The sequence below is a fragment of the Corapipo altera genome, unplaced genomic scaffold, assembly GCF_003945725.1.
Source record: "Corapipo altera isolate COAL_440 unplaced genomic scaffold, ASM394572v1 255, whole genome shotgun sequence".
Lineage (NCBI taxonomy): Eukaryota > Metazoa > Chordata > Aves > Passeriformes > Pipridae > Corapipo > Corapipo altera.
The window spans coordinates 39,177-55,242 of NW_020884929.1; the positions used below are offsets into that span (position 1 = coordinate 39,177).

The window sequence follows — 16,066 nt, forward strand, 5'->3', positions numbered from 1 at the left end:
GGGAAAAGACAAGCAGGACATGCCATAAAAAAGGCCCTTTTCCCTTCTCTTTTCAAAAACAATGATGTTAACCCTGCCACAGGCTTGTTTTATTTACAGAAACAGCAAACCCTCACTTTTCCCATAGGCTGCCCCAACTTTGGCTCGATGCCACCTCCTCTCAACTCCCCCTCCCTCCCTCCAACTCCCCCCGTTTTTGGCTCCATTTCACCTCGGAGATATTTTATTTATATAGGAAAAAAAAATAGTTCACATAGCTCCGTGCAGAACATCCCATTCCCCGACCTCGCGGGAGTCTGGCAGCAGCAGCGCTGCGGATGACGTGATCCCTCCCCAGGTCTCCTGCCTTGCCCTCGCCAGAGAGCTGCAGGCTGCTTTATCACTGCTTCCAGACTCCCTCTGGCCTCCCTAATTATGCCCTTGTTTTGCTCATTTGTGAGTATTCCCATATATCATCCACATGCTTCCAAGCGTCGTCTCCTCAGACTCTCGGCGGAATTACTGGAGTCAGGAGCAAGGACTCGTTAGCAGGGGTACTGCTGGTTGCAGCTCCCAGGAGCAATAAGGCTCGTTAGATAAAGGAACAGGTTCAGGTTTCAGAGATCCAACTCCAACTGGGACCATCAAGGAGCAAAAAAAAGGAAACTGCCCCGTTTCCAGCGCGGAGGCCCCGGCGCACCCCTGGGCTGAGCTTGGAGCTGCAGAGACAGATGCTCCCCTGCCCCTCTGAGATATAAATAGCACCACATGACCAGCCTTTCCCTAATTGCGTTCCTTCCACTTGGAAATTTAAAAACAGATGGCTCCTCCTCAGCCAGGCAGGGGCAAGACATCGGCCTTGGCACCGGGAAAGCCGTGGGAAGGGATGGCTGTCCGGGAGGAGATGGCTGTCCTGGAGGTTTGATAGGAAACACCCCCTCTTCCACCCCAAATGATGTTACTAGAGCAACACAAACCCACACCAGAGTCACGAAACCAGCCCAAAATCGGGGATCTGCTTTCCCCATGGCTCCCCATGGCACATTCCCATGGGATGGAGGGCTTGTCTGAGCCCCCTGGTCCTGCATTGCTCTGCTCACTGTGTCCATGAGTCCCTCTCCCGGGTTTCACATACTCCAGCAGGCCCTGGCTTTATTAATAGCTCCGTGACCTTGTGTGTGCCTGCGGCCCTCGCGCCTGCTGGAACACCACATTTTTCCCACAAAAGGCAGAGATGGTCCCATCTGCTCCCGATTCTGCCCTTGCCTGGTGAGGCAGGTGGGATTCCGGGTGGCAGGCAGCTGTGGGAGCTTCCCCACAGCTCCCACAGCCAAGCTGCCTTCATCCCAGGATCATCACCCTGCCCTGATCCGAGCATCCTTCCCGCTCCCGTCGTCGGCTGCATCTCCACAGGACAGGGCAGCAAAGCTCCATGCGGCACCTTCCATCCCATAAAGCAGTTCCTCGCTCGTCTTTATCTGCTCCATTTATCTTTGCCCCCTCAAAATGCCATTCCTTTTTTTGCTGTGCCATTTATTCCCTGGCAAAGGGAGTCGAGGGCTCAGTGCCAAGACAAAACGTGTGGAACAGGGGTTCGGCTGGTGGCATCAGTTCCTTCCCGCACTTTCCAGAGGCAAACACCAAAAGCAGGAGAGCAAAAGGCCAAAATCACCCGGATCCCACCCCCAAGAACCATTTTCCTTCCCAACACCAAAGTCCAGCTGGGGAGGGAGCTGCTCTTCCAAAGCTCAGCTTGACTATACATTTCCTTTCAGCCTCCTCTTGTGGTTGGAATCCAAACAGGAATGTTTCTAGCTGCAATAAAATTAGCCTCCAGTTTAGCATCAAACCTGCTTGGTTGTGGACTTGACCAGCACAGTTTTACCACTAGCAAGACAAAGGCTACTTTGGCTACTGAGTTTTCTGGGATGACAACTCCTGCAGGCTGATAGGAGCCCCAGTGGGCTTACCTGGGAGCAGGTCTCCATCCCAGAAGGTGGTGGAGTCACCAACTGCCAGCAGACATCCAGAGGGTGCTCCAAAGCAGCAGGAGTCTTGCTTCTACCACAAAAATAGGAGAACACAGGAGCTGATAAACCCACTTGTTTTTCCTAACAGCGTCCCAGGCCTCACACATCCCCACATCCAACCATTTTTCAGCACTGAATCATGGTTTAAACTCAGCCTGGGAATTTCCAGGGAGTGCGGGTGTGAAAGGAGAGCACATCACACACAGTGTAATTTGTTTATTTTAATAGAGATGTTATTTTACATTTATTTATAGCAGTGAGAAAAGTGCTCCAGAAAAAGATACTCCGGTCAAGGCGAGCTACAACAGCTAACATCCAAATCCTAAATATTCCATACAGAAAGGGGCACTGTTGGATTAAGAAAAGCTCTTGTTTTACAACAGAACAAATACAAAAGGAGTAGTTGTAACACGAAGAGTAACTGAGCTTTTTTAATATCGTATTACTGTAAACTGTTTGCATGTGAAATTCACAGAAATCAAGAACTTTCTGTGACATTTAAGACTGCAAAACACCTCGGGCAGGATATCATATGCAGAAGGGCAGGTTTGGGGGGTTTATTTGCTTTTTTTTTTTTTTTAAGGCAGTCAGCCCCCCTCCATTCTCTCCCCACAGTGAAATTTACTGTTTAAAAAAAAAAAAAACCACAAAAATTGTTCCCTGCACTACTCAAGTGCCTCTGAACTCGTGTTACTTCAGTGAACATCTCAGGCTCAGCCCGATGTCAAGGATGTGCTTCACTTTCAGGTACTTAAAATCAAAGTATCGAGCTTGTGTACGTGTCTAAAACCCTACAACACCTTGGTCCTTCCCAGTGAATGAAGCAAAATGAGGAAGAAATGGGGGTAAAAGTGACTGCAGCTGGTAAAGGAGCCTGAGTGAAGGGACAGCAGCAGGTCAGGACGGGTGCCCAGGGGAAAATGCACCTTGTTTTTTTGGGTCCTTTGTCACGGCAGGCAGGGGAGCTTTGTTTTGAGGGGATTCTGTACACACAGGTGTCACCACATGAAGGCAAAGGACGCAATTCCTGCAAGCTCCCCCTCTCCAGCTGTTCCGAGGCCCTGGAACAAAGACGTCATCCCGAAGGAACACTGCGGATGTCAGCTTTATCCAAAAAAGCTGCTCTCAAAGCGACCCATTTTCCCCGGCAGCTGCAGCCCCAAGAGCTGCACCTCCACCTCCCCTCACCTTCAGCTGCCCCCAAAACATCTTCTGCTGCGTCAGCTGCTCATCACGCTGCTCTCCTCCTCAGCTCCCTCTTCCCTGACGCAGCCAAGGGCTCCTTGAACTTGGAACACATTTTTACTGACAAGTGTTGGGTTTTTCTGGGAAGCCTCTTCTGCGGCAGAGTCTTCCTCATCCAGCCAAGTGTCCTGGTCACTGCTCCTCCAAGGGCAGCCGGCACCGTCCGTCCTGGGCAGTGTTGTAGGACTCACAGTTCTTGCACTTCATGCCCAGGAGATGGAACTGCACCGTGGAGCGGGCGTTGCAGTCGTTGCAAAGGATCTGCACGGAGAAAAGAGAGGGAGAAGCTCTGGCACCAGGAATTATGAAATACTGTCAGCCTACACATGACATTTCCTTATAGTTCCCTACCCCTCAGGTTGACTTCTGATCCAGGACAACTTCCTAGTGCCCTCTACTGCCAGTAACTCCAAGGCACAGTTCCACCAAACCCAGGCACGGGGTGCAAGGCTGATGTCTTACCTCCACCATCATGTTCTGGTACTCTGTGGGCATGGGAGTCTGTGCCACTTCGTTGTCCAGCTGGCGCCAGTACCTGCTCATATCTAACGCCGAGTGCATGCACAAAGGACACCTGTAACCTCTGGCAGGAAGGGGAAAAAAATGTCTAAATCAGAAGACGGAGCCAGGCCATGAAACAAATCCACCCAAAAGGGTGAGTTGCATATTGTACCAGTCAAACAGACACCACGAAACAGGAAGTTCTTGCAAACGGAATTGGAATTTAAATGCCCTTTAATGCTTTAGGAATCGACTTTAAGTTACTTGGTACAGAACTGGCAACATGAGCTTTGCCTCCTGGAGTAATATGTTTCGACAATGATAATATTGAAAGATGTTTAGAAATACTTACTCCTTCAGCATCTCGTCGTAACATGTTCTGAAAAGGAAACACAGCGAGCAGTTCAGTAAGAAGAATGCTATTTTTTCTGACTGGTAACACTGACTTGGACTGAACACAGGAAAAAGGCACACAGCTATCCCCAAAGCAGAAGTTAAAAGTATCCCGAGGGCAAGTGAGAGGAAAGCTTCCCATCGTCAAAATTAACGGCGGAAGGAAGACAACCCTTCTAAAGAAAATATTTACTGGTGAAACAGACGGTCCCCACCACGTGGGTCCCTTAGAAACCAGCTGTAAGCAGCTGATACAAAGTGCTGCTGAATAAACACCCCACAAAAGGCAGCAGCTATTCCCCTTTCTCAGGTATCTGCTTTACCTGTGAAGAAGGTGACCACATGGCAGAACGTGGGCTCCAACACGAGACGTGTGAATATCCTATTTCAAGGCAAGTATCAGACAAAAGAGAAAACAATTAATTCAAACACAGTCAAAAATAGGGGCTCACAGTAATCCAAGAGATGAAAAGCAGCAGCTCACCTCCAAACATATGGGACAATCCTGCCTGGAGACATTTTCAATGCACTTTGTAAACGGAAAAGAGAAGAAAAAGTTATTCTGTTGTAGAGATATCTGTATTTTTCTAAACTGTAAAGTTCCTACGTGTAAATTTCTTGTATTTTTAACTGGTGGCCTCTGTGTCACTGTTAGGTGAATTCAGAGGAGCAGAACCCACTGCTCCCCCTGTTCCTGTGGCCTCAGATGGGGCTGAGGCCCAACCAGCTTCAGGGGTGTTATTTTTTTAAGACGTGGAGTTAAGCGGCGTATTCTCACCTTGTGCTTCCCTCGGAGGCTCAGGCTCAGGCACAGATTGCACTTGGAACAGTGGAAGAAATCCTCCTTGGGGCCGATCCTGAGGAGAGAGGTGTCAGGGCAGGGCCAGCTCCCCGAGGAGCCGGGGCCCGGCCGCCCACCCACACACACCTGCAGATGCCACACTCCTCGCAGTGGTACTGCTTCTTGTCGCGGTCGAAGAGGTGGCAGATGTCACAGTAGTACTCGCCAAAGAGGTTGTCACAGCCCTCGCAGCGCTGCTGGGCCTGAGGGGAGAGGAACAGCTGGAGACGGAGCGCTCCGACCAGTTCCGGGCGCCTCGGGACAAGAAGAGACACGGAGCTCCTGGAGCGGGTCCAGTGCAGAGCTGTGTAGGTGATTAAGGGACTGGAGCACCTCTGCTGTGAGGAAAGGCTGAGGGAACTGGGCCTGTTCAGCTGTGATAAGACATGACTGAGGGGATCTCCAACGGGCAGAAGCCGATGCACAGGAAGCGCCGCGTGAACGTGAGGAAGAACAATCTTTCCCAGGCACTGGTACAGGTTTCCCTAGAGAGGGTGTGGAGTCTCCCTCACTGGAGACATTCCAGAGCCGCCTGGATGCAATCCTGTGCCATGTGCTCAAGGATCACAGAATATCCTGAGCTGGAAGGGACCCACAAGGATCATGGAGTCCAACTCCTGGCCCTCCACAGGACTCCCCAACAATCCTACCATGTCCCTGAGAGCGTTGTCCAGACACTCATGGCTTGGTGCCATGAGCACTGCCCTGGGGAGCCTGTTCGGTGCCCGACCACCCTCTGGGGGAAAAAAACTTTTCCTGAGATCCAACCTAAACGTCCCCTGACACAACTTCAGCCCGTAACCCTGCTCGAGCAGGGAGGTGGGCCCAGGCGATCCTCTGCGGCCTCTTCCAACCGGCCCGTCCCGTGCCCCTGCGATGCTGCGATCCCCTTCCCACCCCTCCTTCCCTCCCTTCCCAGAAGAAGGACGCACCTTCTGCAGGAGGTGGCAGCGGATGCACTGCACCTCGGACACTCGGAAGCGGTCCAGCTGGTGCTCCTCGGCGCCGTCGTGGCACAGCCGGCACGGGTACAGCTTCCCGCAGCACGGCGCCTGGGAACGGAGGGGGCACGGCACGGATCAGGGCAGGGATCGGGGCGCGCACACACACACACACACACACACGCACACACACACTGCCCAGCCCAGCGCCCCCGGCTGACCCACCCGCAGCCGGCAGCCCCGGCGGTAGTGCTCGCATCCCTGCTCGCATCCCTGCCCGGCGGATCCCGGCTCTCCCCCCGCCGTAGCCATGTCCGTGGCCGCCGCCGCCGCCGCCCGGCCCCGCGCGCCCGCCCCTTCCGCTTCCGCTTCCTCACCGACCGCTTCCGGGGCACGGCGGCGCCCTCGGGGCTTCCCAACTGGCGGCCCCTGACCCTAAACATAAACCTTTGTGTTCTCCTGCCCGCTGAATCCCAACCGGCTCGGGTTGGGATCGCCCACTCCGAGCCCCCGCCGCCAAGGCAGGGTCAGCCCGGAGCAGGCGGCACAGGGATGCGCCCGGGTGGGTTGGGAACGTCTCCGGAGAGGGAGACTCCACGAGGAAATCACAGGATGTGCTGAGGTGGAAAGGACCCCAAGCCTGGCAGAGCTCAAGGAGCGTTTGGACAACGCTCTCAGGCACGTGCGGGTGTCCTCTAGGGCCAGGAGATGGACTCGATGGTCGTTGTGGGTGCTCTCCCACTCAGAATATCCTGTGATTCTTCCCGATGTTGAGGTGGAATTTCTTGTGGTTTAGTTCATGGCCTTTGCTCCCCGTCCTGTTGCTGGGTACCACTGAGGAGAGTCTGACACCGTCCGCTTGACACCTCCCTTTGAAGCAATTGTATGGATTGATGAGACCCCCTCAGTCTTCTCCAGACTTAAACAGGCCAGCTCCTGCAGTCTCTCCTCCTCATCTCTGTGGCTTCTGCTGGATCCTCTCCAGTAGCTCCTTATCTTTCCTGAACTGTGGAGACCAGAGTCAGACACTCCAGATGTGACCTCGCTAGGGCAGAACGGAGGGGGAGGATCACCTCCCTCCACCTGCTGGCCACATTCTTCCCAATGCAAACCCTTCCCCTTAAACCCGTCTTTCTCCACTCCCTCCCACAACTCCCCCTGCAAAAAAAAAAAACCACTCTCCCTGCCCCAAACCTTCTTTTTCCCCTCTGTACTTGCCCATGGCTGCCTGACTGACTGCTGTGGCCAGCTGGGAGCACCCACTATAGGGAAGCCAGGGCTGGAATTGGAACGTCCTTTTATTTACAAATGAAATGTACATGTCAAGACACAGCGTAGCCACAAATCCCTAAATACCATTAGTTCAGATGATATTTCTACCATGATCCATCAAGAGGAAAGGCTGTATTTTGTGGAAAATTAAGCTCCAAAGTTAATGACACCGTGTGAGTTGAGACAGCTGATGGAAAACAGAGTTGTGAGCAGCACAGGGACAGCATAGAACTGACCAGAGACAGCACAGAGACAAACTGAGGGCAGATAAGCAAAAATGGGTTTCCAAACAGTCATGAGATAAAACCAGTCAAGTTTTACATGTCCCATTCCCCCAGGGACCTAAAGGAATGATGACTTCAGTTACTGAGCCATTTCACATGGCACAGCTCAGCATTCCACAACAATATTCCTTTCTGCACCATTAACAACAGCCAGACAACAGGCCTAGTGAAACAGCCCAAAAAACCCTGCCTGAACACAGAGTCAGAGGTGGGAAGGGAAAAGGAATCTAACACAAAGTGACACGTGTATTAGCAAGGGTTTCAAAGGAACAGCTGTGAGGATTTGCACATATAAACGTTGTATTTCTTGCACAAACATTTTCTTCAATGTCAAGGCGAAAGTGCTTTCCGATCCAGATCAGGCAGCCCACCAAAATATGACAATTTCAGCAGCTGCTCTCGTCACTATGCATTAAAAAGAAACCCCTCATGCGGGCAGCAGTTAGGCAAGAGAAAGCCCAGCTTCCTCGGAAATCCTCCAAGCCAGCTCCTGCCCTTGTCACACACCAACAACCACTGCTTTCCTGAGACAAGGCCTGGCCCTAGGCCAGAAAGCCACCATCTCAGGGGCTCTTTGCATGCAAGAAATCCAGCAGCAATGGCAGTGGGAGCTCTGTCCTCGGCCCGGACCCGAGCCACTTCCATGGCAGTCCACTGTGCCAACAGCAGTAAGGGATCCTCCTCTCGCCTGCAGAGACCTGGCAGCTTTAGCCCCTGGAAACTCAGATGGGTTGTTCCCACTGTTCAGTCACCTGTATCAGGAGGAGAAAAGCAGAATGACATTCCAGACAGGCTAGCAAAACCACAGAGGTGCTCCCTGGTGACAGGCTTCCTTTATTTTGATTTATTACACATCCTTACCTTGCTGGAGCTGTGCACTCACACCTCTGTGCTTCACAGATCAGACAACTCGAGTTGTTTTTACCCCTCCTCACATGCAGGCAGCCAGTTTCCCCTTTTTTTGTTGTTCTATCAGCTTGCCCAACCCCAACTTCGTGAGCTGCTTCATTTCCAACACCAATGCCCAGCCCCTCAGCTCATGGGAATGATTTACCTGGCACAGCAAGCTGTGTACTGCCCTCAGTAAGAGGTCTGTCATAGCTACATGTCCTGAGCAAGACAAAAGAATTTTTCCTATTGTACTTCCCAGCTAGGTAAGTGTTCATGGAGCTATCCCTTTGGAAGCCATCAGGAGGCTACAGCAGAAATCAAAGCCCACCTTTTACAGGCAGGATCTTCTCCCTAAGGCTAGTGTTCAACTCTGGGGAAGCTGGCTTCTGATGCATCTGGCATCAAGGTCCCTGACTGCTGTAAATTGGAAAAGAAAGAGACAGGATCAATTTGTAAGTGTAGGATCAATAGAGAGAACCATCACAAACCACCTCCTAAGGATGCATGCAATGCCAACTTAAAACAAATCCGTCCTTCGGTCAAATCAGACTTCCAAAATGCTCCCCCAGCACAAGGCACTTAAGATCCCAAGGCAAGTTCAGCTCCTGCTGAGAGTCACGCTGGAAATCCCTGGGCTGTGCTGCTGAGAAAGTCACAAACCAAACAAATGCAGAGCAACACAAACCATTTTATTGCTTTGATACCTGCTGCGAGGACAGGCTCGAGTTATGAAGGTCGATAGCGGCGAGGGAGGGGACTCGGGACTCTGGAACTGTTTTATTTTCCTTCTTCAGGAATCTGGGATGCCACGCTGCAAAACACAACCAAGGCATGCAGTGTGAAGTAAAAACAAGAGCTGACTGCCACTTATTTAGTACCCAGGTTTTATTTAGAGGACATCAAAGCTCCTACCTTCCACTCCTCTCAGCTCGGGGAGGTGATTCAATTCTGGCAAACGCACATCTGTCTTGGAGAATTCCCATTTTTTCCTATTCGCCTGAAGGATGTTTTTTTCATTAGCAACCTGTAATCAAGGCCATAAGGACCAGCTCATGAAAACACAGAAAAAAAATGATGCTATTTTCAGGGTTAAAAAAAAGCATCAGCACAGCAGTGTTCTGCTGTATTTGGAATTTGTACAAGAAAAGGCTCTGATGTGTGTGAAGGAGTTCAACCTGCTCAAGGCTCATTTATGCACTATAAACAATGGAAAAGCAGCAGCAAAAATAAAAACAACCATCTAAGTGAGGCTGCTTTCTGAGAGATGAAGTGTACCACCTGGAGAATGGCTGGGATTAGTTATCTGGAAAAAAGCAAACATTCCTTGCTGGCACAGAAAGAATCGTGCCTAGGTGGAGAGAGCAGTGGAAAACTTTCCATTCCACTTGTTTTCCTTATCAATTTTTAATGCATTTATGACAGGACTAAATAAGGCCCTGACTGCATTAAATCCAACCCCTCACTTCTGCTTCAGTACCACAGCACACATGGTCTGCTTTTCCTGGCCAGGCAGGAGGCCATGGATATAATCCAGATCTCACAGATATCCTGTGCTGGACTGCTTCCAGCATTTAAAGTTGTTTTTTGACACAAACTATGTTTTGTGTAAGATAACTATTAGCGAAGGATAACAAACAACAAACCTGTAGGAAAAAAAAGAGGTAAAGAGCATTTCTAGTTGGGAGTAATGGCGAAGGATGGAACAGATGGAATTCCTGACAATTAAACAGGTAATTGGGGCCTGAATTTTATTTTTATTTTATTTTTGCTTTGCCAAAGGGGAAAGACAGGCGACTCACCGGTGTCAGGCTGACGCTGTAGTGGCCTGCTGGAGAAGGCCTCTGCTGCTTTAGCAGTGGGTTCAAGTATTTTTTACTCTTTTCATCAAGTCTGTAATCAAAAACGCCCCAAACTTTGTGTTAATTCAGGTAACGCAGCGAACATAAAAACAACAAGTGCAAGATATCCCAAAGTCACATTCCCACACCATCACCCTGCGCCTCTCTGGGGACATCACAGTCCCTCAGCAACTGGGATGATGGAGCTCTCCCAGCTCTGCTCCCATACCTGTAATTAAGGCTGCCAGGCACGGGGCCCATCCCAAAGGTAGGAGAAAAGTTCTGGTTGATGGGAGGGATCACTATGCCCGTGTTCCTGGCGTAGTCCAAGCTGCTGCTGGAATCCTTCAGGCTGGTCTGAGGGCTGATTTTGAACGGGTTGACGGCGCTGTCGTAGAGGAAGCTCAGGTTGGAGGATCGGTCTGTTTTCTCTGCATCGGCTTTAGAGCGCTTCATCTTCAACAGCTTCTCCTCTCTGCTCCTTGGGCCAAAATCCTGTTTTTCGGAAGATAAAGCATCACCTTTCCCTTCCTGTCATGCTAAAAAAGCAGCTTGCAGCAGCACATACAGGGGAAAAAAAAAAAAAAAGTCAAAAGCCTAAACGTGCACGATTCCGCAAGGATCCGACGGAGATGGAATTGTTTTTATTAGAAAACCTCTGGTTTCCATCAAACAGGAGGAAACTTGTCAGGGTTCCAGCACCCTCTGTAAATAAAGTCACTTCAGAACGGAATCAGAAACGATGGAGGAAGAGCAGCCACATCCTGTGCCACTTCCAAAGAAATTAAATAAAAATTGAGCCCAATGTCACCTCAAAGTCATTCTGAAGCCTCCTTAGTACCCAATTGTAAGCAAAATATTTCATTTTTAATTTTTTTTAATATTTAAATTTTTTTAATTTTTAATTTTTAAATTATTTTTTTTAACTTTTTAATTGTTTAACTTTTAATTTTTTTAAATTTTTAATTTGGAGACAGGGCTTTAAAACAGGTAAACAGCAGCACAGAGCATGTTTCCATGATTCAACATGGCTTTTGTTTCCCCACTGTTTCTCCCTTCAGCTCTGCATTGCCAGGAACTGCATCACCATGTAGTTCACCTGCAAGGGACTGGCCAAAGATCCCCCTGCAGACTCCCATGCCATTTGTTATGAATTTTAACTGCTACACACACATTTATATAATGATTTTAAAACATGAAAAAAAAAAAAAAGCCAAAATACAGTTTTGGAAAAAAAAAAAAAAAAAAGATGGACCAACCTGGACACTGAATAATTTTCTTTCTTCTAAAACATCATCTTTCTCCCTTTTGCTGACTTTGGATTTTTTTTGTAACTGACGGTCTCTGGCATCTTTCTGGATCTTTAATTTAAGCTCCTCAGTGAACCTACATTCCAAATAAAGATAAAGAAAAAAAAAATAAATAAAAGGGCTTCTGGTAAACTTAACACCATCATCAGTTGTTCAACCCAGGCCCCCACAGACTTTTAAGCAATCAAACAAACCATGCTTTCTGACTAGTGGGAAGCTAAATATGATGTATACATTAAAATAAATAAAATCTTAAGCACACAGTTTTCACATTGCAGCAATAAAGGTGCTTGTATCCCAGTCTGGAGTAGATGCAGAGAGTGAATACAGTGTTAGACTGTACTGCCCAAAATGCTGTGACACTGGGGAATTAATGTCACAAGAAGGTGATTGTGCCACAACAAGGTGAACGTGTTCCTTTCCAACTGTTCTCCTATTTCCAGGAAGGCCAAACCCAAACAAGCCCAAGACATTTGGCAGCTGTCAGCTCTGCAAAGCCAGCATGCCACCTAAGAGCACAACTGCTTCACCTCCTGAGGCTGCTCTGAGCAAGAAATGAGCTGCTTTACCTCTCAGCAAACCCGTCCTGGTTAAAGAAATCGTGCTGCAAGAGTTCGGCGCAGGACGGTCTTTTGTCTGGGTCGATCTGCAAACACTCCTGTCAAACCAATGTGAACGTGAGAAATCAGGGATGAAACCAAGGCTTTAGCCTGCCTGAGAGAGGGCAAGAACAAGGCTCCTCCCTGGAGGATATGCAGCGATCCCTTTGGCTTGGGAGGTGAGGGCTGAGTGCCCTCCCCCCCCGTCACCCAGGACTGTGGTTTCCTCGCAGCCCTCACTAAGCTGCCAATCCAAGCAGTTGCTGGCTGCATGGGGAGCTGAGAGAAAGGCACTTTAACAGCCCTGTACTCATCTGCACAAGGTGAAGGACAAGTAAACAGAGAAGTGTTCATGGGAATCAATCAGTTAATTACCTTGGCTAAATCCAGCACGGCAGCAGAGAGCTTGGGATAGCGTTTGTCCAGAGATTCCACCTCCTTCACCTCAGGCAGCCTCATGCCAGCAAAGAGGGGATTTTTATAGAATAACTCTTGGTGCCTTGGAATTAAATTACCTGGAGTCACACAAACCAAGCAGCCACACGGAAAAAAATAGAGGACAGTGAAAGATTTGAGAGGCTGAAATACCGGGTCAGCATTACTGTGAGGCTACAGTCGCGGTTGTTCCTTTCCCACCCTTCAAAACAAATTTGATCCCTTCATTCCTGAGTAGGCTCTAGGCTGTTCTTACCCAGGCATTTGGTGATATGGTAGAGCTGGTCAATGTCTGAATCTCCAGGGAAAAGGGGCTCTCCTGTAAGCATTTCTGTTATCAGGGAGCCAATAGCCCACACGTCCACAGCCCTGGGAATAAAAACAACACCATCCCGGCTCAGCACGGCTTCATTCGTTGCTCTGTTCCAAAAGGCTGAGCCAGTGGAGAAGATGGAGCACTCCTTGCCCTGCTCCCCACAACCCTTCCCAGCCTCACAGGCCAGACTTACTTGCCATACTTGCTGTCTCCCACCAGCAGCTCCGGAGCTCTGTACCACCGGGTCGCCACGTACTCCGTGTAAACTTCCCCGGAAGCTGCCAAGGGACGGGCAAATCCGAAGTCGCAAAGCTTCACAACTCCCGACTGGGAAACCAGGATGTTCTCTGGCTTGATATCCCGATGGATTATCTGCACAGGGGAAAGCAACTCAAGACAAATTCCCCGTGTGTACTCAGCAAACTGACTGGCCTCAGCAAAAACCGCAGGTTTCTCACACTCGGGTAGAAAATTACAGAACCCCTAATTTCAGAAACATTTATTTTACGTGTCTCTCTCCCTTTTCAGCCAAAGCTTTATTTCTATAAGTTTCAGTATATACCTGAATACATGCCTCTGTATCTATTTATTTTTACTGCTGAGCTGATTCCTTGCACGTACTTACATTATGACTGTGACAAAAGGCAATTCCTCTGGTAATCTGGAATAAGTATTTCCGAACCCTGTCGTAGTCCAGGCCGTTGGGAGAAGCCTCCAGGTCATCGAGCACCGTGTGATCCACAAATTCAAACACCAGATACCACCGCTTCTTCCTCTTGCACACCTCCAGCAGGTTCACCAGATTCTCATGCCTGAGTTGCTGTGACAAAACAGGGAATATTTAGCGAGAGCTGGATGGTTTATAACAGGAAAGAATGGAGACTTTTAACTCCAGCCCAGCTGGGACTTGGCCAAAAAATGCAACTTAAATGAAAAGTGAGAGGGGGAGGGGGAAGGGAACTGTATTTTCCAGTTATTTTGTCATCACGTTCTGACTGGACCCACCCCCAATTTGCTACACCCCCAAGAATCCACCCCCAATTTGTTACACATTTATCCCACACCAACACAACAGGCCACACTCCAGTGCACAGTTATTTATTAGCTGGAGCCTGGCAGGGAAATATCACCAGAGACTGCCTGGAGGCAGCACCAGAGCCCAGGGATGTGACTGAGGGAGATGAAAAAGGACTGCAGAGCACGGGGACAGCCAACCTGCACCTGGATCTGCCCAGATGACTTAGAAGGTCTGAAAAAGAGAAGAATTTTAAAAGGATGAACTCTCTTCTCAGGAATTGTTTATTCCCAGTGCCAGAGACCTGAAGAGGTTTTGCTGTTTTCAGCTGCGGTTAAATTTTCTGCCCAAACTCCAGAACGAGAAAAGAGAAAAGAAAGATGAATAAATAAAATCAGGTTCACAAGGAGCAAGGGAAGAAACTACAAACAGGTATGTGCTTTCACTGTGAGAGGCCACCCTTACCAAGCTATATATGGAAGTGTTCCCCTTGCTAAGATTCCACTTACCCAGGAAAACAAGTTAATTCCCAACACACCTGGGAGGTGCTACGTGCTCTGACTCAGTGACTCAGCAACGGACCAGGAACAATCCAGATTTACACAGATCCACTTCAAAAGTGTTTGAGGGGATAATGCCTGGAGCTGCTGGATGTGCCTCAAGCTCCAGCACATACATCTCTAAGATTCTGCAGTTCTTGCAGTGATGGCAAACATCACTTTTTTTTCCCTTCAGAGCACAGGGACTATATAATCTGGTGGATTTAGGAAGAGACACTTGTGGCAGCTAAGAGGGCAGGACATAGGGAATACTTTGCCAGTATTCCCACCTCTGCAAGTCTCCACATCAGAGGAAAAGCCTGGATGCACTCCAAGTGTAATAAGGCTTTCCTTCATTTCTTCACCAGACACACATATGTCCCAACGTTTAAAATTCCCACCCTCCACTAGACCAGGTTGCTCCAAGCTCCATCCAACCTGGCCTTAAACACTTCTAGGGATGGGGCAGCCACAGCTTCTCTGGGCAAGCTGTGCCAGGGCCTCATCCCCCTCACAGGGAAGAATTTCTTACTAATATCCAATCCAAACCTACTTTATTCTAGTTTGAATCCATCCCCCCCTGTCCTGTCACTACAATACCGATACCAGGCAAATCCCACACTCCAACAGCAAAGGACTATATGTGGATTGGTAAGATTCAGGGAATCTGATACCTGTCCTCCTCCACCCTTTCACCTGGCAGGAAAGTGCCACGAATAAAAGAAAATAAAGGAAAACTTTCCTAGAAGCGTTTTTCCGTATCAGGTGACACCGGCACCCCCCAGCCTGGTTAGTGTCACACAGGCAGGTCACCACTGTTAAAAGCTCAGCTTTCTTTCATTTTCGGCTGATTCACAGCAGCCAGAACAAGAATTCGGGACAAAACAGGTGGTCGCAGTTACCACCAGGAGGCAACAGAGACCTGGAGCTTTTCCCCCGCTGAACGCCGGGCACATAAAACAAGACTTTTCCAATCCAGGATTCGCCGGGTGAATATCCAGCACGGCACCCAGGCAAAGGGGAAAGCAGCTCTTGCAAGGCTACGACGCAAAAGGGAAATACAAACAGGGCCAAACCGAGCCTCTTTCGGCTTGGATTTCGTTAGTAAATACTCCGTAAGCGATGACCAGAAGATGACAAGACGCTGTGCTGCGACAAAAAAAAAAAAGCCGAACGAGTCTGGACGAGGGGCTGAACGCGAGGCCACGAGTTTAAAGCAGAAAACCCTTAAAATTTTAAACACAAGGCCATTAAAAAGGGCCCCCCGGGCGTCCCACCTTGAGCAGCTTGATCTCCCTCACGGCGATCTTCCTCACCGCCGCGTCGTCCTCGCTCTCCAGGAACTTCTTGACGGCCACGATCTGCCCGCTCTCCCTGTTCCTGCACTTGGTCACCACCCCGTAGCTGCCTTCCCCCACCAGCCCCAGCACCTGGTACTTCTCCATGGCCGGAGGGACCCGTCTGGAGGGCCCGGACCCGGCTGGAGAGGCCGGACCGGGATGCAGCGACTGGACCGGGATGGAGGGACCCGGGATGGCCTCGGCCCCCGGTCCAGCGCGGCGTCGCCGGGGCAACGGCCCGCCGTAAAGCGCAGCCGCGGCCCGCCGTAAAGCGCAGCCGCGCCCCGCCTGTCGCAA

At 49.8% G+C, this 16,066-nt stretch overlaps 2 protein-coding genes across 3 annotated transcripts; both read right to left on the minus strand.

Annotated features, from left to right (window-relative positions):
* Nucleotides 1-2,210: 2,210 nt before the first annotated feature.
* RCHY1 (ring finger and CHY zinc finger domain containing 1) lies at nucleotides 2,211-6,242 on the minus strand. Its single transcript, XM_027658874.1, has 9 exons — nucleotides 6,156-6,242; nucleotides 5,922-6,041; nucleotides 5,077-5,192; nucleotides 4,927-5,005; nucleotides 4,633-4,677; nucleotides 4,472-4,530; nucleotides 4,108-4,134; nucleotides 3,717-3,837; nucleotides 2,211-3,515 (listed from the first exon to the last, which is right to left on the minus strand). The coding sequence occupies exons 1-9, from the start codon at nucleotides 6,240-6,242 to the stop codon at nucleotides 3,387-3,389; spliced, it is 783 nt and encodes a 260-aa protein (XP_027514675.1). The 3' UTR covers nucleotides 2,211-3,386.
* Nucleotides 6,243-7,210: 968 nt separating this feature from the next.
* CDKL2 (cyclin dependent kinase like 2) lies at nucleotides 7,211-16,014 on the minus strand. 2 transcript variants are annotated; one of them, XM_027658869.1, is made up of 13 exons: nucleotides 15,707-16,014; nucleotides 13,501-13,695; nucleotides 13,069-13,247; nucleotides 12,816-12,928; nucleotides 12,500-12,639; nucleotides 12,095-12,183; nucleotides 11,475-11,601; nucleotides 10,445-10,710; nucleotides 10,177-10,267; nucleotides 9,290-9,401; nucleotides 9,082-9,188; nucleotides 8,706-8,794; nucleotides 7,211-8,238 (listed from the first exon to the last, which is right to left on the minus strand). In XM_027658869.1, exons 1-12 carry the CDS (start codon nucleotides 15,872-15,874, stop codon nucleotides 8,735-8,737), a joined length of 1,647 nt encoding a protein of 548 aa, XP_027514670.1. In that variant the 5' UTR covers nucleotides 15,875-16,014; the 3' UTR covers nucleotides 7,211-8,238; nucleotides 8,706-8,734. The 2 variants fall into 2 exon arrangements, with proteins under 2 accessions (XP_027514670.1, XP_027514671.1); XM_027658870.1 differs by lacking the exon at nucleotides 8,706-8,794.
* Nucleotides 16,015-16,066: the final 52 nt, after the last annotated feature.

Bases quoted from the DNA above. Each gene is read 5' to 3' on its own strand.
- RCHY1 (XM_027658874.1), bottom strand. From the start codon at position 6,242: ATGGCTACGGCGGGGGGAGAGCCGGGATCCGCCGGGCAGGGATGCGAG. The intron at 5,006-5,076 runs GTGTGTGTGGGT...CTCTCTCCTCAG, and splicing joins GAGGAGTGTGGCATCTGCAG to GATCGGCCCCAAGGAGGATT. The intron at 3,516-3,716 runs GTAAGACATCAG...TTCTCCGTGCAG, and splicing joins ACCAGAACATGATGGTGGAG to ATCCTTTGCAACGACTGCAA.
- CDKL2 (XM_027658869.1), bottom strand. From the start codon at position 15,874: ATGGAGAAGTACCAGGTGCTGGGGCTGGTGGGGGAAGGCAGCTACGGG. The intron at 13,696-15,706 runs GTGGGACGCCCG...GTTTTGTCACAG, and splicing joins GGGAGATCAAGCTGCTCAAG to CAACTCAGGCATGAGAATCT. The intron at 11,602-12,094 runs GTAAAGCAGCTC...TTTGGAATGTAG, and splicing joins CAGGACGGGTTTGCTGAGAG to GTTCACTGAGGAGCTTAAAT.